The following is a 22,302-nucleotide window of genomic DNA, read 5'->3' as shown; positions in this document are numbered from 1 at the left end:
GATCCCCGTTCTGTGTACTTTACAGACGATCAACGGGTGCCAGAGGATATTGAGTGGCCGGCACTTGCAGACCGGCTTCTGCTGTGAATTATCACAACAGAAGCGCCCCCCACGCCCCTTGTAGGCAGAAACCTGGAATCACATATATATGCATGATCCAGGCGCACATCTGCCATCCTGCAGCAGTAGCAAGTGGTTAAAACCAAATTCGTAGGAGTTTCTTCTTTTCAATCAGATAGCTGACTTCCTTTCCAAGTTCTCCAGGGAAGAAAACTACTAAATGTCATTTTTTGGGGGGCTTTTTGTTCATTCTGTTTGTTGCCCAAGCAGAGTAATAGACTCCACATAAAAATGTCTAATATCTGGATTTCTATGAACACAATGGGGCATTTTTATACAAAGACCTAGAAGTTCATGGCATCTCTCTCACATATTTCATGTCATTCATTCTAATAGTATATGGATTAACAGTCCTGAAAATTGCGGACCGTGACTGGTAAGCCTTTGTAATGTTTTAAGGGCTTTTACACAGTTTGGCCGCGTACACACGGGCGGACTGTTCGCCCAACTTTGTCCGCTGAACAGTGTTTGGGCGGACAGTCCGCTCGTGTGTGGGCTTTCAGCGGACAGTTTCAGCGGACAGTTTGACGAACAAGGTTTTTCGGAATTTCCGAAAAACTGTCCGCTGAAACCTTGTTTCAGCGAACAGTCCGCTCGTGTGTAGGCTTGTTCGTCAAACTAAGTTCCGCGCATGCTCAGAAAGGATCTACACGCCGAAAGTTATAATGCAGTGTATAGGACGTCGTATTTTTCGTCCCGTCGTACGTGCCGTTCACGTCATCGCGCACGGTTTCAGCAAACTGTTCGTCCGTCGTGTGTGGCCATGTCCGTCCATGCTAAGTTTGAGCGGACTGTTTGCCGAAACTGTTTGACGGACAAAGTTGGGCGAACAGTCCCTGCGTGTGTACGCGGCCTTACAGTTTCAAAGCTCATCATAAGGGCTAGGTTGTTATAAGACACTGCCCTTTGCTCATTTATCATCTGCCTACTAATAAGTCTACCAGTGCGCATGCACAATGTTGAATAAATATGCATATGAGTGTTAAACCCCCCCCACAAAAAAAAACACTGAACTACCACCCATGTGTGAACTGTATGTGAAAGCATATGAGACTTGTGTGAACTTTTTATGATTATCTCATGAAACAAATTTCTGTTTATAAAAACTAAGATTTCATTTTCTAAATGCGAATACATCCATATGTAATTATTTTTCTTAATGCATCATGGACCTCTCTGTTTCGAAGCGTGTACACTATTGGATTCAGTAATGGAATTACAATAGCATAAGATACAGATACAAATTTATCCATGTGTAAAGTGTATTGAGTGGTTGGGCGGATATAAATAAAAGTGATTGTGCCATAAAAGATCAAGACAACTGTCATATGGGAGACACATGTGGAAAAGGCCTTTCTTCTACTTAACAGAGATGGAAGGCGACTAATTGTCTTTATTATATGTACATATGAAAGCGCGTTAAGGAGAAAAGAGTAGAGTATAATAATCCAAGCAAAGGCATACCAAAACACATCTGTAGCATATGTTTTATTGCAGGAGATGCTTAGTAATGCAACAAAATCACAAAAAAAGTGATTTATGACTCTTGGACCACAGAATAAAAATCTAGAGCTGGGAATGGTTAATAAGAAACTGCTGGAAAAGCCACAAACCCAGGACCAAATTGCCAACTGATTGCATAGTTTTCTTGTCATAATGGAGTTATAACGTAGTGGATGACATATTGCCAAATATCTGTCATATCCCATCATGGCAAGGAAAAAGAGCTCTGTGAATCCTAATGCAAAAAAGAAATAGATCTGTGTGATGCAGCCTTGATAAGAAATTAATTTGTCGTCAATTATGAAGTCCACCAACATTTTTGGAACAGTAGACGTGATATACCAGATCTCAAGAAAAGAAAAGTGGCACAAAATAATGTACATAGGAATCTTCCTGAGATTCAAATCGAATGTTACTGTCGCAATAATGAGCAGGTTTGCAGAAACGGTCAGGAGGTAGAAGCCTAATAAGACCACAAATAGAAGTAACTGCAGTTCTCTGCTGCTGGGGAATCCCAATAGCATAAACTCTGCCATTTGGCTTTCATTTCCGGCATTCATTCCTTCATTATGTAAAGCCCCTAGAAGAAAATCATAGTAATGGATAGAAAAAGTTAAAAACGATATAAAAAGAAATACGGTGGCGGTTATACACACTTCAAACAATGCTTTGAGATTTCATTAATATTATTTGCTTGTTAAACTACTGTTATGCCCTGTACACATGATCGGACATTGATCGGATATTCCGACAACAAAATCCATGGCTTTTTTCCAACAGATGTTGGCTTAAACTTGTCTTGCATACACACGGTCACACAAAGTTGGTCGGAAATTGTGAATGTCAAGAACATGGTGACGTACAACACGTACAATGAGCCGAGAAAAATGAAGTTCAATAGCCAGTGCGGCTCTTCTGCTTGATTCCGAGCATGTGCAGAATTGTGTACACATGATCAGTATTTCCAACAATGGAAATCCAGATCTCAAATTTTGTGTGATGGAAATTCCGATGGAAAATGTTTGATGGAGCCTACACACGGTCAGAATTTCTGACAAAAAGCTCCCATCGAACATTTTCCGTCTGAAAATTTGACCGTGTGTACGGGGCATTAGGATGGATTCCTACACTAAGTACTTTTTCATTCAATTTCTTATTAAGCAAAGGTTATCCAGATTGCAGTTTCCTGTATTCTAGAGCACCATAATTATTACAGACTAAATCCTATATTTCTAGTATTTCTGAGATAAAAAAGAGGGACACCTATTAGCACAAATCATGTAGGCAAAGAGCACATCCTGTCAAGCCCCCAGCTGCGTGAACCATAAAGATTGAATATGTGTCTTACTCTTACATACAGGGCCGTTTTTAAGGCAGGGCAAAAGGGGCAGCTGCCCTGGGCCTTGTCATTGTTGTGGGGCCCAAATCAGCTGCCTCATACTTGCCAACTATCCTGGTTTAAATTCCCTTGTCACTTGAGGTTTTTGTAGTCCTCTGCTGTGTCCTGATATCTCAGTGTGAAGTGCTGCTACTAATGCTGCCCAACTCTGCCCTATTGTGTACAGGTGACTCACCTCCAGATCCTGTGTTTACAAGTAAATAACCGGCATTCATATGTAAATAGCGGCGGCCAGCGGCATTTATATGTATATCATGTCCCCCTGAGGTCATATCCACAGTAATCTCTAGCAACCAATCAACAAGCAGAAATCATGTGCTGTAACCTCTAGCAACTAATCAGTGAGCCATAATGTGTGCTCTAACCTCTAGCAACCAGTCAGTGAGCGGTAATGATACACTGTAACCTCTGGCAAACAATTGCAATAGCCGCCTGATCTGATTCAGTAAACAGATTTTGAGTCTAACTGCTATTTATTGTAAGTCTCAGAGCAAGTGGAGAGCAAAACTGCATGGGGGGGGGGCCCAAGAAAAGTTTTGCCCAGGGTCCAATCAATATTAAAGACGGCCCTGCTTACATAACTTCACTTCCTTCTTCCAAATTATTCTTCTAACAATTTTGTCTCTAGATCAGACTTTCAGCAGCCAATTCTCCATGGCAAGCAACCCTTAAAGGGCTATTTACACCCCTAACCCCCCCCCCCCACCCACTGTCTTTTATGGCACATCTTTGTTCCAAACCTTGCTAGATATGAGCAAAAGACCCATAAACTTTACAGCAAAAAAATAAAAAATAAAGTATAATTAAATCATGCACAAAATAATTGAAGACAACAGCTAGCAGCTGAACAATTAAAGCTGCTGTAAGGGAGTCCTCCAGTGCTGTAGAAGGGAAAGGCTCCTCGGGTTAAAAAATATCTGAAGAAACATTTAGCATAGCATGTGAAAGAGTCAAGTCCAACACAGTCAACAGTCCAACAGCCATTTCCTGGTCCTCCAGGGACATCTCAACATCATATTTCTCAGAGTAAACATCCCATGGCAAACAATAACCCAGACAATGAAGGTTATTTACGAAAGGGAAATCCACTTTGCACTGCAAGTGCACTTGGAAGTGCAGTCACTCTAAATCTAAGGGGTAGATCTGAAATGAGGGGAAGCTCTGCTGATTTTATCATCCAATCATGTGTGTAGCGCTGGCTCCTGACGAGCATGCGCTAAATGTTTTTCAAAGTTAATTGTCCAGAAACCACAGTTGGGTTTTGGGGCTAATTTTACTAAATTTATGGTTTCAGTGCCAGTTGCTGTCACTGCCGCCAAGTGTGAGTACGCAGTCTAGCTGGGTGTATTGAATGCCACGTTTTGCTTTCGGAAACAGCCCAGTGGGAGTGTTCTCCTGCTGTGCATTCTGGGAGGTGGTATTTAAGGTACTGACATCACGTGGTCCGGGGTCCGGTCCAGAGAGGTTTTCTGTCTGTTTGGTTCTGGTCCTCCTGACTAGCCCCCATGGCCCTCCTGGCCTGGGGTGTGGAATCATGCATTTCCAAGTCTCTGGGCTGGCTGGCCCGAGGCGAAGCAACTGCAGGGACAGACCTGAATGGATATCGGGGTCCTATTGATTCAAAGGTGGTCCGGTGATGTCTCGTCTAAGGGAGAGGCCCAGCAACTGGAGAAGCACCCAGGGGAGGACTCTTCAGGAGAAGGCTGTGCGCAAGGCTGGCTTCTCTGAAGGAGCCTGGAGGCTCAGTTGAAGGACACTTCATTGATCTAGACTTAGATGGTATCGCCGGACCGGCTGAGACATACTGGTACCGTATGATAGCTCTTTAAATTGGTCTACATCCCTCAGTTACACTCAAGTCTGTGGCAGAGACTTTTCTCAGGTATTCTACATTCAAGTCTGTGGCAGAGACTTTACTCCTTAAGTATTCTACATTCAAGTCTGTGGCAGAGACTTTACTTAGCACTCCGCCGGCTGCTAGGCCTAGTGAGAGAAGATCTACCCGGGGGTTGTGAAATCCAGCTGTGAAATGGTTATTCTCTGGATTTCTTCTATGAGAGACTTATCATATTTTTTACAGTCCAAAGTACCTGAACTTAATCCTAACCCTCTACCCTAAACTGAAAGACTCTGTTTATACTTCAAATAAATAACCCAAAAGAAGATTCGGTGTCAGTTTCCACATTTCTTTGGGCCATCTACTACGGGAAACCCTAGACGGAGAATCAGTCAAGAAGGTAACGGTAAGCCCAATAAAACCAGCAGCTCCTTCGGGGGTCAGTGCTACATGTGCAAGCTAAAATGATGTTTTTTTATTTTCCTTGCATGCCCCCCTCGGATCTACAGCGACTTTACTTCAGTGCAGTGCAAAGTGGATTTTCCTTTAGTAAATAACCCCAAATGTTTCAACTCTAAACTTCATGTGGGAGTCATCGAACACCCCAGCAAAGGTTTTCCTAGTTGTAGTTCCTCTTAATTAAATCTCTTCTCAAAATCTCACAAAGGGGAGTGCATTCTTCCTTGGGGAACATGGTCAAGTACTGAATTCCTCTAGTAAGTTCTTGTATATTCACATTCCCTTCATAAGTTCACATTTATTCATAGTGATTACCGATGAGCTGAACATACTGTACCTGGGTTTGGTTTGATGCAGATCAGCAGAACATACCAATAAGAACCATGTCCTAAAAAAATAGACAAGCGATTTCTCAAACAGATGACATGGGGGGCTGACCACTGCAGAACATGCACCAAAGCAAAAAAAAAAAAGTTTTTAAATATTAGAATTGGTGAGGAAAAGCGATTTTAATAATGCTTTAGGGGCAAGATTAAAGGGGTTGTAAAGTTTTTGTTTTCTTTTTCTTAAATAACAAACATTTCACACTTACCTCCTCTGTGCAAGGGTTTTGCACAGAGCGGCCCCGATCCTCCTCTTCTAGGTTCCCTAATCAGCGCTCTTCCTCTTCTCGAGTGTCCCCTCGGAGAGCCGCTTTCCACTCGTGCGGGCGCGCTCCTGAGTCCTGCTTCTGCGTCCATTGACACAGACAGCAGGACTCGGCCCCGCCCCCAGCTCCTGTGTCACTGGATTTGATTGAGCCAATGGCTCCTGCTGCTATCAATCTATCCAATGAGGACCCGAGACAGCGGCCGGAGCTGCTGTGCTCGTCCCCGTTGCTGGAAAGATTGGGTTCAGGCAGGGGCGTAACTATAGGGGGTGCAGCAGTCGCGACCACAACCGGGCCCTGTAATGCAAGGGGCACATGCAGCCCCCTCTACATATGGCTGGCAGCAGCATAGGCAGCTAGGGGTACCAGTGCACCATGCACACGGGTGGCTGGAGGTGGAGGGTGACTAGCAGAGCTCCATGCTCGACTATCGCACTGGCTGCTCTTTAGTTGTGCATTCCCCGCATGACCTGTGTCCTCAGCCGGCTCCTCAGAGTACCCCTCTCCTGCTTCATGCATTGACGCTCAGTCCGATGTCTGTTCTCCCCAGCCAGAGCCCCCCCCCCCCCCCGGGTCTGGCCCACACTGCACTGCATACTTCTCCCGGGTAAACAAAGTTTAAGCACACAGATGCACTGCAGCTCTATGAGAGACGGCTCCCCGGAGGACACTGCAGGCTTGTCTGCCAGCCCCCCTCCTCCCCCGTCATACACAGATGATGAAAGGTCTTTCTGGGAGATATGCTGATCGCCCATCCAGCACACTGGATGGAGCCCAGGCCAACATGGATGAGTGTGCGGCCTACAGCTTGGTCATGGTGAGTGAGAGGACCCCATCCCCCACACACCATTACATACCCCCTCCATCTCCCCCTGGGGACAGGGACCCCTTCTCACGTGGGGACAGGGACCCCCACCTCCCCTGGGGACAGGGACCCCTTCTCACCTGGGGTCAGTAACTTCATCTGCCCTGGAGAAAAGGACCTCATCTCTTCTGGGGACGGGGACCCCATCCTGCCTAGGGACAGCCCCCCAATGGGGCACCTAAAAATAATTTAAAAAACTACTGATACCAGTGATGGAACTACAGGGCTCACAAAGGTCATACCTGTGACCCTGCCCTGGAGTTCCACCGCCGAACTCGGAGGGAAGGGCCCTGGCTGGGGTTCAGGGGGGCCCTTCATGGTTCCTTGCATCGGGGCCCTGAAGGTTCTAGTTACGCCACTGGGTTCAGGTAAGTAAATTGGGGCTCGGGGGGGGGTGCTGCACTACAGAAGGGTTTTTCACCTAATGCATTAAGGTGAAAAACCTTGAGGGTTTACAACTCCTTTAAAATGCTAAATTCCTTTAACCAGTTGGGCTCTAGAGCAAAGTTTTGCATATTTTGAACATATGTAAAAGTCTTTATTTTTGGCAATAAAATTAGTTAAACCCCTAGAACATTATATATTTTCTGAAAGCAGTGGCCTGTAAAATAAAAAGATGATAGCTGAAAATGTTTATGTCACATGATATTTGTGCAGTCATTTATTAAACACAAATTTTCAGGTAAAAATATAATAAAATAATTTTAAGTACGCACAATATATTAGTAGTTTTTTTGGTAAAATATAAAAGATGAGGTTCATTGAGTAAATAGATACAAAACATGCCAAGCCTTAAAATTGCATGTGCCCGTGATATTGCAAAAAACTACGATACCCAAAAATCTCCATAGGTGACGCTTTAAAAGCTGTTACAGCTAAGAGTTAAACAGGTTTACAATTAAACAGGAGCCCTTGTGCTGGAATTATTGTTCTCACATGTTTGCAGAAATGTGTCACATGTGTGGTGCGACTGCGGTTTACATACACATGCGCAACCTGGGCTGCATTTACATGTGTATACGTGTGCATGGCAACGTGGGTTACCACAAATTTTTTTTAAAATAAATTTTATTGTAATTAATTTTCTTTAACTTTTTCTTTTATTTATAAATCTATTTTTACTTGGCAAATAAACCCATATTTAATAGCATTGTGCAGGTAACAGGTATTCTTTTTTGAAGACATTAGGGGACTACTTCAAAGCATCTAATCAAGCACAAATCTGCTTGGTTAGATGTGTCCCCTGGCTATACTGGCCAGGAAGTGGTGGCTGTGAAACCAGAAGTGATGAAATCTTCATTACTTCCAGTTTCATTGTTTACATGAGAAAGCCAGGCATGGATATGAACTAGTTAAATAACATGACTGCAGGAAACCAGTAAAGTGGTATTAAAGCAAAAAACAATATACTATACTGCAACTTACAAATCCTTATAAGTGATGGCTGTATTCGTTTTCCTTTTTTACGCTTTTTCACTTTATTTTCACCTGTTTATTTGGCCTGTAATGGCGCATACACACGATCAGACTTAGTCTGGCGGACAAACCGCGGGAAAGTCCGCTGGACTTTCCGAACGAGCGGACCTGCCCACACACGACTGGACTTTTCCAGCGGACTAGGTCCGCCGGACTATGGCAGGAGTCTGCCGTACTTTTGAAATGAATGGACTTGCCTACACACGGAGGAAAGTCCATTCATTTTGAACGCGGCTCTAGGTAGCCGGGACGGCGGCGAGATTGACACGTCGCTGGTCCCATCACCTGGTATGGACTTAAAGGGGAAGCCCTACACTGAAAAAACGGCGTGGGGGTCCCCCCTAGGTCCATATCAGACCCTTATCCGAGCATGCTACCCGGCCGGTCAGGAAAGGGGGTGGGGACGAACAAGCGACCCCCCTCCTGAGCCGTACCAGGCTGCGTGCCTTCAACATGGGGGGTGCTTTGCGGGAAGGGGGCCCCCCCACCCCAAAGCACCTTGTCCCCATGTTGATGTGTGAACCGGCACTTACAGACCAAGCTGTCCTTCATGAGTGGCAGTTAGAGGACTGAGACAAACCACTGGCAGGGGTGCTTACAATGGTCAGCTTTTATTAATTTAAACTTTTATCCCAAAAGGAAAAATTTAATGTTTTAAAAGTGTTAGTTGGAATTCAGTTTTAATCTGTTAGTGAAGCCCATCTAAGGACTGATTCACACTAATGCAGCTCACCACAAGGGCACACAAAAATCAATAGTTTTCTGGGAGCCCCATTCCCACTTTTACACTGCAGGGCAGAGGGGTGCAGCTGCCATGCATAAAATTGCTGTTTAAATTGCCAAGAAATTACAACTTTCAGCTTAAAGTGGTTGTAAACCCTTACAACACACTTTTTGCTACAGGTAAGCCTATAATAAGGCTTACCTGTAGTTACCCTGGATATCTCCTAAACCTGAACGGTTTAGGACAGTGGTCATCAACCCTGTTCTCAGGGCCCACTAACAGGCCAGGTTTGCAAGATAACTGAAATACATCACAGGTGATATCATTTGCTGCTCGGTGATTGTACTATTCTAGTCTGCATCTCCCCAAGTAATGACACGTACGTGCTGTTGCTTCAGTGAGTGTGCCATTACCGGCGGCTCCCACGTGCATGCGCGGGAGTGATGTCATCACTGCTTCGGGCAATCACAGCGACAGAGCCCGCGATACCTGGAACTAACTCCGGGAGCCATGTCGGCCGCCGGAGCGGTGTATGAGGACGGCTGCAGAGGCTTCGTTCTAAGATAAGTAATTCATAATGAGCTAGTATGCATAGCATACTTTACATACATTATGCCTTTGTCTTGCAGTTTTTTTTTTGTCCTAGGGTTTACAACCACTTTAACTAGATGCTGACCGCTGGCTGTCAAATGACGGCCAGGCGGCGCACCTATTATGGCGGGAGGCCGTCATATGATGGCCTCCCGTTTAACCACCTCGCGCCCGCCCTATAGCCGAATGACGGCCGTAGAGCAGGTGCGTTCGTCCGGGAGGCCATCCCTGGACGTCCTAATGTTTACTTCCGCAATGCGTGCCGCCGCGGGCGCGCATCACGGAAGTTCTGTGTTTGCCGTGTCCCCCGGGGACAGGCAAACACAGATCGCTGTAAACGGCCAATCACAGCGGCCATTTACAGCGCGATCGGCGTGTCCAATGGGAGATGATCTCATATGTAAACATATGAGATCATCACTCAGCGCCGCTCTCCCTCCTCACACAGACAGTGTGAGAGGGGAGAGATGAACGGCTGCAGCGGCAGCCGTTCTGCCTTGAGTTGATAAAAAAAAGTAAAAAAAAAAAGTGCCATCCTCCCCCAGCAGTGCCATCCTCCCCCAGCAGTGCCATCCGCCCCAGTGCCATCCGCCCCAGTGCCATCCACCCCAGTGCTACCTGCCCCCAGTGCTACCTGCCCCCAGTGCCATCCACCCCAGTGCTACCTGCCCCCAGTGCCACCTGCCCCCAGTGCCACCTGCCCCCAGTGCCACCTGTTGTCAGCGCCATTTGTCCCCAGTGCCATCTGTCATCAGTGCCACGTATAAGTGCCATCTGTCATCAGTGCCACGTGTCATCAGTGCCACATAGTGCCATCTGTCATCAGTGCCACGTATTAGTGCCATCTGTCATCAGTGCCACGTATCAGTGCCATTTGTCATCAGTGCCACCTGTCAGTGTCACGTGCCATCTGTTGTCAGTGTCACGTGTCATCAATGCCACTTATCAGTGCCATCTGTCATCAGTGTCATGCGTCATCAGTGCCATGTATTAGTGCCATCTGTCATCGGTGGCACGTATTAGTGCCACGTATTAGTGCCATCTGTCATCAGTGCCACGTATTAGTGCAACGTGTCTTCAGTGCCACGTATTAGTGCCACGTGTCATCAGTGCCACGTATAAGTGCCACGTGTCATCAGTGCCACATATTAGTGCCATCTGTCATCAGTTCCACGTGTCATCAGTGCCACGTATAAGTGTCATCATTGCCACGTATCAGTGCCATCTGTCATCAGTGTCACGTGTCATTGTCCTGATGCTTCAAAAGTGTAATAAATAGTCAACAAGTTAGATGTGTAATTTATGTTCCTAGAACACATGATGGCGCTACCTGCATGTTGGGCCTCTCTATGTGGCCAGGCTGTGAAAAAGTCCCACACATGTGGTATTGTAATACTCAGGAGGAGTAGCAGAATTTTTTGGGGGGGGTAATTTGTGGTATACACATGCCACGTGAGAGAAATAACCTATTACAATGACAATTTTGTGGAGAAAAAAAAAAAAAAACTTAATTTTGCAAAGAATTGTGGGAAAAAAATGACAACATCAAAAAGCTCACTATGCCTCTTACTAAATACCTTGGAACGTCTACTTTCCAAAAAGGGGTCATTTGGGGGGTATTTGTACTTTCCTGACTTGTTCGTGTCACAAGAAGCGAGATAGGCCACAAGTACATCAGATGTGATCAATTTTGTGCGATTCGCACCACAGCTTGTAGACTCTCTAACTTTCACAAAGACCAAATAATATCCACTAATTTGGGTTATTTTTACCAAAGATATGTAGCAGTATAAATTGTGGCCAAAATTTATGAAGAAAAATTAATAATTTGCATAATTCTCTCACAGAAACAAAGAAATATGCGTTTTTTTTTCAAAATTTTCGGTCTTTTTTCATTTATAGCGCAAAAAATAAAAACCCCAGAGGTGATCAAATACCACCAAAAGAAAGCTCTATTTGTGGGAAAAAAAGGACAAAAATTCATTTGGGTACAGTGTTGCATGACTGAGTAATTGTCATTCAAAGTGTGAAAGCACCGAAAGCTGAAAATTGGTCTGGGCAGGAAGGGTGTTTAAGTGCCCAGTAAACAAGTGGTTAAACAGGGAATGCGCATGATCGTGCGCGCGCATCCCTGTTTCTTCGGTTTCTTCGGTGGCGGCGTGTCACGGAGACACCGCTCGCCACCGAAGGGGGTGAACAGCCATTGGTTATGGCCGTTTACCACGTGATCGGCCGCGATGAAGTCACGGCCGATCACAGATGGTCACACCCCGACTGTGCACGGCGCATGCGCGCGATCGTGAGCACGCTGCGAGTGCACGTCGGTGGCGGCGTGTTCCCCGGGAACACTGCTCGTCACCAACGCTGGTAAACAGCCATTGGCCGGCACCCACGTGATCGGCTGTGATCCTTTCACAGCCGATTACTAAAATGTAAACAAACCGTGGTAACCAGATGTTACCGGGTTCTCCTCCTCACACACCGATCGTGTGTGAAGAGGAGATTTCGGTAACATCTCGTTACCGCCTACAGTGTACACTAATCATACTGATTGCCCCCCCCCCCAATAAAGAGGACCTGTCACCACCCCTCATAGTACCTGTCAATCACAGTCCATCAGAGTACCTGTCACAGTCCATCAGAGTATTTGAGTACCTGTCACAGCCCATCAGAGTACCCGAGTACCTGTCACAGCCCATCAGAGTACCCGAGTACCTGTCACAGTTCACCTGAGTACCCGAGTACCTGTCCCAGCCCAGCAGAGTACCCGAGTACTTGTCCCGGCACATCAGAGTACCCGAGTACCTGTCACGGGCCCATCAGAGTACCCGAGTACCTGTCACGGCTCATCAGGGTACCCGAGTACCTGTCACGGCTCATCAGGGTACCCGAGTACCTGTCATGGTCCATCATGGTACCCAAGTACCTGTCACGGTCCATCAGGGTACCCGAGTACCTGTCACAGTCCATTAGAGTACCGAGTACCTGGCACAGTCCATCAGGTTACCCAAGTACCTGTCACGGTACATCAGAGTACCCGAGTACCTGTCATGGCCCATCAGAGTACCCGAGGACCTGTCACAGTCCATTAGAGTACCGAGTACCTGGCACAGTCCATCAGGGTACCCGAGTACCTGTCACGGTCCATCAGGGTACCCGAGTATCTGTCACGGTCCATCAGAGTACCCGAGGATCTGTCACAGTCCATCAGAGTACCCGAGTACCTGTCACGGTTCATCAAAGTACCCGAGTACCTGTCACGGTTCATCCAAGTACCCGAGTAGCTGTCACAGCCCATAAAAGTACCCGAGTACCTGTCACGGTTCATCCGAGTACCCGAGTACCTGTCACAGCCCATCTGAGTACCCAAGTACCTGTCACAGCCCATCTGAGTACCCGAGTACCTGTTACAGTCCATCTGAGTACCCGAGTACCTGTCACAGTCCCTCTGAGTACCCGAGTACCTGTCACAGTTCATCTGAGTACCTGAGTACCTGTTACAGTTCATCTTAGTACCCGAGTACCTGTCACAGTCCATATGAGTGCCTGTCACTGCCCTTCAGAGTACCCAAATACCAGTCACCAAGCCATCAGAGTACCTGTCACCAGGCCATCAGAGTACCCGAGTACCTGTCACCAGGCCATTAGAGTACCCGAGTACCTGTCACCAGGCCATCAGAGTACCCGAGTACCTGTCACCAGGCCATCAGAGTACCCGAGTACCTGTCACAGTTCATCTGAGTACCTGAGTACCTGTCACAGTTCATCTTAGTACCCGAGTACCTGTCACAGTCCATATGAGTACCTGTCACCGCCCTTCAGAGTACCCAAATACCAGTCACCAAGCCATCAGAGTACCTGTCACCAGGCCATCAGAGTACCCGAGTACCTGTCACCAGGCCATCAGAGTACCCGAGTACCTGTCACCAGGCCATCAGAGTACCCGAGTACCTGTCACCAGGCCATCAGAGTACCCGAGTACCTATCTCCAGCCTATGCTCCTAGAACGCCTGAACGTACTACTTCAATGTTTGGCCTCTCTATGTGGCCAGGCTGTGTAAAAGTCCTACACATGTGGTATCGCCATACTCGGGAGGAGTAGCAGAATGTATTTTGGGGTGTACTTTTTGCTATATACATGTTATGTGTTAGAAATATCTTATAAATTGACAATTTTGTGTAAAAAAAAAATGCGTTTTAATTTTTTTCCACATATTCCAAAAACTTCTGGAAAAAAATTAACCATTTAAAAGACTCATTATGCCTCACAGATTATACGTTGGGGTGTGGGAGTCATCGAACACCCCAGCAAAGGTTTTCCTAGTTGTAGTTCCTCTTAATTAAATCTCTTCTCAAAATCTCACAAAGGGGAGTGCATTCTTCCTTGGGGAACATGGTCAAGTACTGAATTCCTCTAGTAAGTTCTTGTATATTCACATTCCCTTCATAAGTTCACATTTATTCACAGTGATTACCGATGAGCTGAACATACTGTACCTGGGTTTGGTTTGATGCAGATTAGCAGAACATACCAATAAGAACCATGTCCTAAAAAAATAGACAAGCGATTTCTCAAACAGATGACATGGGGGGCTGACCACTGCAGAACATGCACCAAAGCAAAAAAAACGTTTTTAAATATTAGAATTGGTGAGGAAAAGCAATTTTAATAATGCTTTAGGGGCAAGATTAAAGGGGTTGTAAAGTTTTTGTTTTCTTTTTCTTAAATAACAAACATTTCACACTTACCTCCTCTGTGCAAGGGTTTTGCACAGAGCGGCCATTGACACAGACAGCAGGACTCGGCCCCGCCCCCAGCTCCTGTGTCACTGGATTTGATTGAGCCAATGGCTCCTGCTGCTATCAATCTATCCAATGAGGACCCGAGACAGCGGACGGAGCTGCTGTGCTCGTCCCCGTTGCTGGAAAGATTGGGTTCAGGCAGTGGCGTAACTATAGACGGTGCAACAGTCGCGACCGCAAGCGGGCCCTCTGATGCAGGGGGCACATGCAGCCCCCTCTACATATGGCTGGCAGCAGCATAGGCAGCTAGGGGTACCAGTGCTCCATGCACACGGGTGGCTGTAGGTGGAGGGTGACTAGCAGAGCTCCATGCTCGACTATCGCACTGGCTGCTCTTTAGTTGTGCATTCCCCGCATGACCTGTGTCCTCAGCCGGCTCCTCAGAGTACCCCTCTCCTGCTCCATGCATTGCCGCTCAGTTCGATGTCTGTTCTCCCCAGCCAGAGCCCCGCCCCCCCCCCGAGTCTGGCCCACACTGCACTGCATACTTCTCCCGGGTAAACAAACTTTAAGCACACAGATGCACTGCAGCTCTATGAGAGCCGGCTCCCCGGAGGACACTGCAGGCTTGTCTGCCAGCCCCCCTCCTCCCCCGTCATACACAGATGATGAAAGGTCTTTCTGGGAGATATGCTGATCGCCCATCCAGCACACTGGATGGAGCCCAGGCCAACATGGATGAGTGTACGGCCTACAGCTTGGTCATGGTGAGTGAGAGGACCCCATCCCCCACACACCATTACATACCCCCTCCATCTCCTCCTGGGGAAAGGGACCCCTTCTCACGTGGGGACAGGGACCCCCACCTCCCCTGGGGACAGGGATCCCTTCTCACCTGGGGGCAGTAACTTCATCTGCCCTGGAGAAAAGGACCTCATCTCTTCTGGGGACGGGGACCCCATCCTGCCTAGGGACAGCCCCCCAATGGGGCACCTAAAAATAATTAAAAAAAATTACTGATACCAGTGATGGAACTACAGGGCTCACAAAGGTCATACCTGTGACCACGCCCTGGAGTTCCACCGCCGAACTCGGAGGGAAGGGCCCTGGCTGGGGTTCAGGGGGGCCCTTCATGGTTCCTTGCATCGGGGCCCTGAAGGTTCTAGTTACGCCACTGGGTTCAGGTAAGTAAATTGGGGCTCGGGGGGGGGGGGTGCTGCACTACAGAAGGGTTTTTCACCTAATGCATTAAGGTGAAAAACCTTGAGGGTTTACAACTCCTTTAAAATGCTAAATTCCTTTAACCAGTTGTGCTCTAGAGAAAAGTTTTGCATTTTTTGAACATATGTAAAAGTCTTTATTTTTGGCAATAAAATTACTTAAACCCCTAGAACATTATATATTTTCTGAAAGAAGTGGCCTGTAAAATAAAAAGATGATAGCTGAAAATGTTTATGTCACATGATATTTGTGCAGTCATTTATTAAACACAAATTTTCAAGTAAAAATATAATAAAATAATTTTAAGTACACACAATATATTAGTAGTTTTTTTGGTAAAATATAAAAGATGAGGTTCATTGAGTAAATAGATACAAAACATGCCAAGCCTTAAAATTGCATGTGCCCGTGATATTGCAAAAAACGACGGTACCCAAAAATCTCCATAGGTGACGCTTTAAAAGCTGTTACAGCTAAGAGTTAACCAGGTTTACAGTTAAACAGGAGCCCTTGTGCTGGAATTATTGTTCTCACATGTTTGCAGAAATGTGTCACATGTGTGGTGCGACTGCGGTTTACATACACATGCGCAACCTGGGCTACGTTTACATGTGTATACGTGTGCATGGCAACATGGGTTACCACAAATTTTTTTTAAAATAAATTTTATTGTAATTCATTTTCTTTTACTTTTTCTTTTATTTATAAATCTATTTTTACTTGGCAAATAAACCCATATTTAATAGTATTGCGCAGGTAACAGATATTCTTTTTTGAAGACATTAAGGGACTCCGTCAAAGCATCTAATCAAGCACAAATCTGCTTGGTTAGATGTGTCCCCTGGCTATACTGGCCAGGAAATGGTGGCTGTGAAACCAGAAGTGATGAAATCTTCATTACTTCCAGTTTCATTGTTCACATGAGAAAGCCAGGCATGGATATGAACTAGTTAAATAACATGACTGCAGGAAACCAGTAAAGTGGTATTAAAGCAAAAAACAATATACTATACTGCAACTTACAAATCCTTATAAGTGATGGCTGTATTCGTTTTCCTTTTTTACGCTTTTTCACTTTATTTTCACCTGTTTATTTGTCCTGTAATGGCGCATACACACGATCAGACTTAGTCTGGCGGACAAACCGCGGGAAAGTCCGCTGGACTTTCCGAACGTGCGGACCTGCCCACACACGACTGGACTTTTCCAGCGGACTAGGTCCGCCGGACTATGGCAGGAGTCTGCCGTACTTTTGAAATGAATGGACTTGCCCACACACGGAGGAAAGTCCATTAATTTTGAACACGGCTCCAGGTAGCCGGGACGGCGGCGAGATTGACACGTCGCTGGTCCCATCACCTGGTATGGACTTAAAGGGGAAGCCCTACACTGAAAAAACGGCGTGGGGGTCCCCCCTAGGTCCATATCAGACCCTTATCCGAGCATGCTACCCGGCCGGTCAGGAAAGGGGGTGGGAACGAACAAGCGACCCCCCCCCTCCTGAGCCGTACCAGGCTGCGTGCCCTCAACATGGGGGGGTGCTTTGCGGGAAGGGGGACCCCCCACCCCAAAGTACCTTGTCCCCATGTTGATGTGTGAACCGGCACTTACAGACCAAGCTGTCCTTCATGAGTGGCAGTTAGAGGACTGAGACAAACCACTGGCAGGGGTGCTTACAATGGTCAGCTTTTATTAATTTAAACTTTTATCCCAAAAGGAAAAATTTTATGTTTTAAAAGTGTTAGTTGGAATTCAGTTTTAATCTGTTAGTGAAGCCCATCTAAGGACTGATTCACACTAATGCAGCTCACCACAAGGGCACACAAAAATCAATAGTTTTCTGGGAGCCCCATTCCCACTTTTACACTGCAGGGCAGAAGGGTGCAGCTGCCAGGCATAAAATTGATGTTTAAATTGCCAAGAAATGACAACTTTCAGCTTAAAGTGGTTGTAAACCCTTACAACACACTTTTTGCTACAGGTAAGCCTATAATAAGGCTTACCTGTAGTTACTCTGGATATCTCCTAAACCTGAACGGTTTAGGACAGTGGTCATCAACCCTGTCCTCAGGGCCCACTAACAGGCCAGGTTTGCAAGATAACTGAAATACATCACAGGTGATATCATTTTCTGCTCGGTGATTGCACTATTCTAGTCTGCATCTCCCCAAGTAATGACACGTACGTGCTGTTGCTTCAGTGAGTGTGCCGTTACCGGCGGCTCCCACGTGCATACGCGGGAGTGATGTCATCACGGCTTCGGCCAATCACAGTGACAGAGCCCGCGATACCTGGAAGTAACTCCGGGAGCCATGTCGGCCGCCGGAGCGGTGTACGAGGACGGCTGCAGAGGCTTCGTTCTAAGATAAGTAATTCATAATGAGCTAGTATGCATAGCATACTTTACATACATTATGCCTTTGTCTTGCAGTTTTTTTTTTTTTGTCCTAGGGTTTACAACCACTTTAACTAGATGCTGACCGCTGGCTGTCAAATGACGGCCAGGCGGCGCACCTATTATGGCGGGAGGCCGTCATATGACGGCCTCCTGTTTAAACAGGGAATGCGTGCGATCGTGCACGCGCATCCCTGTTTCTTCGGTGGCGGCGTGTCACGGAGACACCGCTCGCAACCGAAGGGGGTGAACAGCCATTGGTTATGGCTGTTTACCACGTGATCGGCCGTGATGAAGTCACGGCCGATCACAGATGGTCACACCCCGACTGTGCACGGCGCAAGCGCGCGATCGTGAGCGTGCTGCGCGTGCACGTCGGTGGCGGCGTGTTCCCCGGGAACACTGCTCGTCACCAACACTGGTAAACAGCCATTGGCCGGCTGTTTATCCACGTGATCGGCTGTGATCCTTTCACAGCCGATCACTAAAATGTAAAAAAACCGCGGTAACGAGATGTTACCGGGTTCTCCTCCTCACACACCGATCGTGTGTGAGGAGGAGATTGCGATAACATCTCGTTACCGCCTACAGTGTACACCAATCATACTGATTGCCCCCCCCCCCCCCAATAAAGAGGACCTGTCACCACCCTTCATAGTACCTGTCAATCACAGTCCATCAGAGTACCTGTCACAGTCCATCAGAGTATTTGAGTACCTGTCACAGCCCATCAGAGTACCGAGTACCTGTCACAGCCCATCAGAGTACCCGAGTACCTGTCACAGTTCACCTGAGTACCCGAGTACCTGTCCCAGCCCATCAGAGTACCTGTCCCGGCCCATCAGAGTACCCGAGTACCTGTTCCGGCACATCAGAGTACCCGAGTACTTGTCCCGGCACATCAGAGTACCCGAGTACCTGTCACGGCCCATCAGAGTACCCGAGTACCTGTCACGGCTCATCAGGGTACCCGAGTACCTGTCACGGTCCATCAGGGTACCCGAGTACCTGTCACGGTCCATTAGGGTACCCGAGTACCTGTCACGGTCCATCAGGGTACCCGAGTACCTGTCACAGTCCATTAGAGTACCCGAGTACCTGTCACGGTTCATCAACGTACACGAGTACCTGTCACGGTTCATCCGAGTACCCGAGTAGCTGTCACAGCCCATAAAAGTACCCGAGTACCTGTCACGGTTCATCCGAGTACCCGGGTACCTGTCACAGCCCATCTGAGTACCTGAGTACCTGTCACAGCCCATCTGAGTACCTGAGTACCTGTCACAGTCCATCTGAGTACCCGAGTACCTGTCACAGTCCATCTGAGTACCCGAGTACCTGTCACAGTCCATATGAGTACCTGTCACCGCCCTTCAGAGTACCCAAATACCAGTCACCAAGCCATCAGAGTACCTGTGACCAGGCCATCAGAGTACCCGAGTACCTGTCACCAGGCCATCAGAGTACCCGAGTACCTGTCACCAGGCCATCAGAGTACCCGAGTACCTGTCACCAGGCCATCAGAGTACCCGAGTACCTATCTCCAGCCCATCAGAGTACCCGAGTACCTATTTGCAGCCCGTGTCTCATAGAATATACGTTGGGGTGTTTGCTTTCCAAAATGGGGTCATTTTGTGGGTAATTTCACTGTCCTGGTGGTCCAGGACCTTCAAAGGTGTGATAGGTAGGAATGAAATGAGATGTGTCATTTATGCTCCTAGAACGCCTGAACGTACTACTTCAATGTTTGGCCTCTCTATGTGGCCAGGCTGCGTAAAAGTCCTACACATGTGGCATCACCATACTCGGGAGGAGTAGCAGAATGTATTTTGGGGTGTAATTTTTGCTATATACATGTTATGTGTTAGAAATATCTTATAAATTGACAATTTTGTGTAAAAAAAAATGCGTTTTAATTTTTTTCCACATATTCCAAAAACTTCTGGAAAAAAGTTAACCATTCAAAAGACTCATTATGCCTCACAGATTATACGTTGGGGTGTTTGCTTTCCAAAATGGGGTCATTTTATGGGAAATTACATTGTCCTGGTACTCCAGGGCCTTCAAAAGTGTAATAGGTGGTTGAGAAATGAGATGTGTCATTTTTGCTCGTAGAACGTCTGAAGGTACTACATCAATGTTAGTGCTCTGTATGTGGCCAGGTTGTGTAAAAGTCTCACACATGTGGTATCGCCGTACTCGGGAAGAGTAGCAGAATGTATTTTGGGGTGTAATTTGTTGTATGCATATGCTGTGTATGAGAAATATCCTGATAATATGACAATTTTGTAAAAAAAAAATAATAATAATAAAAAATCTTCATTTTGCAAAGAATTGTGGGAAAAAAATGACAACTTAAAAAAACTCACCATGCTACTTACATAATACCTTGGAATGTCTACTTTGTAAAAAAGGGTCATTTGGGGGGTATTTGTACTTTCCTGACTTGTAAGTGTCTCAAGAAATGAGGTGCACCTGATGTACTGAAGGCCTGATCAGATGTGATCAATTTTCAGTGATTGGCACCATAGATTGTAGACTCTATAACTTTCACAAAGACCAAATAATATATACTAATGTGGGTTATTTTTACCAAAGATATGTAGCAGTATAAATGTTGGCCAAAATTTATGAAGAAAAATTACTAATTAGCAAAAATTTATGACAGAAACAAAGAAAAATGCATTTTTTCCACAAAATTTACGTTTTTTTTTTATAGATAGCACATAAAATAAAAAACCCACTAGTGATTAAATACCACTAAAAGAAAGCTCTATTTGTGTGGAAAAAAAGGACGCAAGTTTCATATGGATACAGTGTTGGATAATTGTCATTCAAACTGTGAGAGCGCTGAAAGCTGAAAATTGGTCTGGTCAGGAAGGGGGTGTAACTGCACTGTATTGAGGTGGTTAACAAACAGCAAGAGCTTCCTTTCATCAATACCAGACCATTAAAAGTGGTATTAAACCCAAAACCAAAAATCAATTATATTGCAGCTTACCAATCATTAGATGTGGTGGCTGCATCAGTTTTCTTTTCTTTGTTTTTTTCCCCTCTGTTTTCACCTGGTGATCTGTCCAGTAACACCTCCTGTATTAGTGAGACACAACTCTGGAGGCGTGAACACAGGAGGCACAGCAGACAGCAGCATTGTCAGTCTGGGGGGGAAGAAGGGTAATGTTAAATGTATTAGCAGATTTAGAACCACTAATAAATTGAACCCAAACTCACACTTTATAAGAAGTTACAGCAAACGTTTTTTCTTTTGGGATTAAAGTTTTGCATGAACAAATAATAGCTGATAATAATATAATATAGCTGTAAATGTTAAGTGGTTTGCCCATTTATGTTAAACTGATACATTCTGCTGTAGAATTTGTGCTTTTGAAACAGACTTGCAGACTGGATTACCAGATGAAAATAGAAAACACCCCAATTAAACTCCTCACCATCTTCCCTACCTCCTCCCCTACATGCTTTAGAGAATGCCACTCCATAGGATCTTTTTCACATATCTTCTGGACCTGTGATAAGATCACCCATATATGGAAGCAATTAGAAAAGTTTGCTTCCAAAATCTCAAATAAAAACATTGTTTTATCATTACACAACTGCCTCCTCTTCTCTCCCATTACAGATCTCCCCACTCATAATATGAGATTAATCCATACTACATGTGTAGCAGTCCACTGGTTAATTGCATATCACTGGAAATCATCTACAGTTCCACTAAGACATCTCAAGACGAGGATTCTGAACAGAAAAAAGAAAGCCTAATGAATGAAACTAATACCGTCACCACATCTAAGATTTGGTAAGCTGCAATATATATATAATGTTTCCTTCTGGGTTTATTACTGCCTTAACCAAAATAACAGTCTGATAGATGTTAATGGGGAACCTCCACAAAAAAAATAAAAAAAAAATGGCAAGGGGGTTTCCTAAAGTTACATGCCAAACCCTTATCCTTGATGAGGGCCTAGTATGGATGTCAAGGGACCCCCCCATGCAAGCAAAAAAGGCAGGATTCCCTCCCCCCAAATTTTCTTGTCAAAAAGGTTTATTGATTTCACACTAAAATGGAAGTACAGTAGTTACAAGTACGAAGATGTGATATAAAATGAGAAAAAAAAAAGAAAAAAAGAGAGGTAGTAGAAAGGGGGGAAGGAAGAATAGATAGAGAGTAAGTTCACAAGGTCGGTCCAGGTACCAGAGCGTGGTTCAGTTTAGTTATTCCATATATGAAAAAGACGAGACTATATACTATCAGGTAATCAGTTAAATAATCAGTTACCATGGCTGAAGGACTGAATTGTTGAA

General features: G+C 45.8%; 1 protein-coding gene across 1 annotated transcript; it reads right to left on the bottom strand.

The window, feature by feature from the left end:
• Window positions 1-869: 869 nt before the first annotated feature.
• On the bottom strand, window positions 870-21,126 carry LOC143939940 (olfactory receptor 6F1-like). Its single transcript, XM_077461032.1, has 2 exons — window positions 20,984-21,126; window positions 870-2,203 (listed from the first exon to the last, which is right to left on the bottom strand). The coding sequence occupies exons 1-2, from the start codon at window positions 21,006-21,008 to the stop codon at window positions 1,242-1,244; spliced, it is 987 nt and encodes a 328-aa protein (XP_077317158.1). The 5' UTR covers window positions 21,009-21,126; the 3' UTR covers window positions 870-1,241.
• Window positions 21,127-22,302: the final 1,176 nt, after the last annotated feature.

The sequence above is a fragment of the Lithobates pipiens genome, unplaced genomic scaffold (assembly GCF_037356315.1).
Source record: "Lithobates pipiens isolate NorthernLeopardFrog02 unplaced genomic scaffold, aLitPip1_a1.2 Scaffold_3, whole genome shotgun sequence".
Taxonomy (NCBI): domain Eukaryota; kingdom Metazoa; phylum Chordata; class Amphibia; order Anura; family Ranidae; genus Lithobates; species Lithobates pipiens.
The sequence above is the reverse complement of the archived record's forward strand: the minus strand, read 5'-3'. Positions and strand labels throughout refer to the sequence as shown.

Bases quoted from the DNA above. Each gene is read 5' to 3' on its own strand.
- LOC143939940 (XM_077461032.1), bottom strand. From the start codon at position 21,008: ATGCAGCCACCACATCTAATGATTG. The intron at 2,204-20,983 runs GTAAGCTGCAAT...ATTTTCTTCTAG, and splicing joins GCCACCACATCTAATGATTG to GGGCTTTACATAATGAAGGA.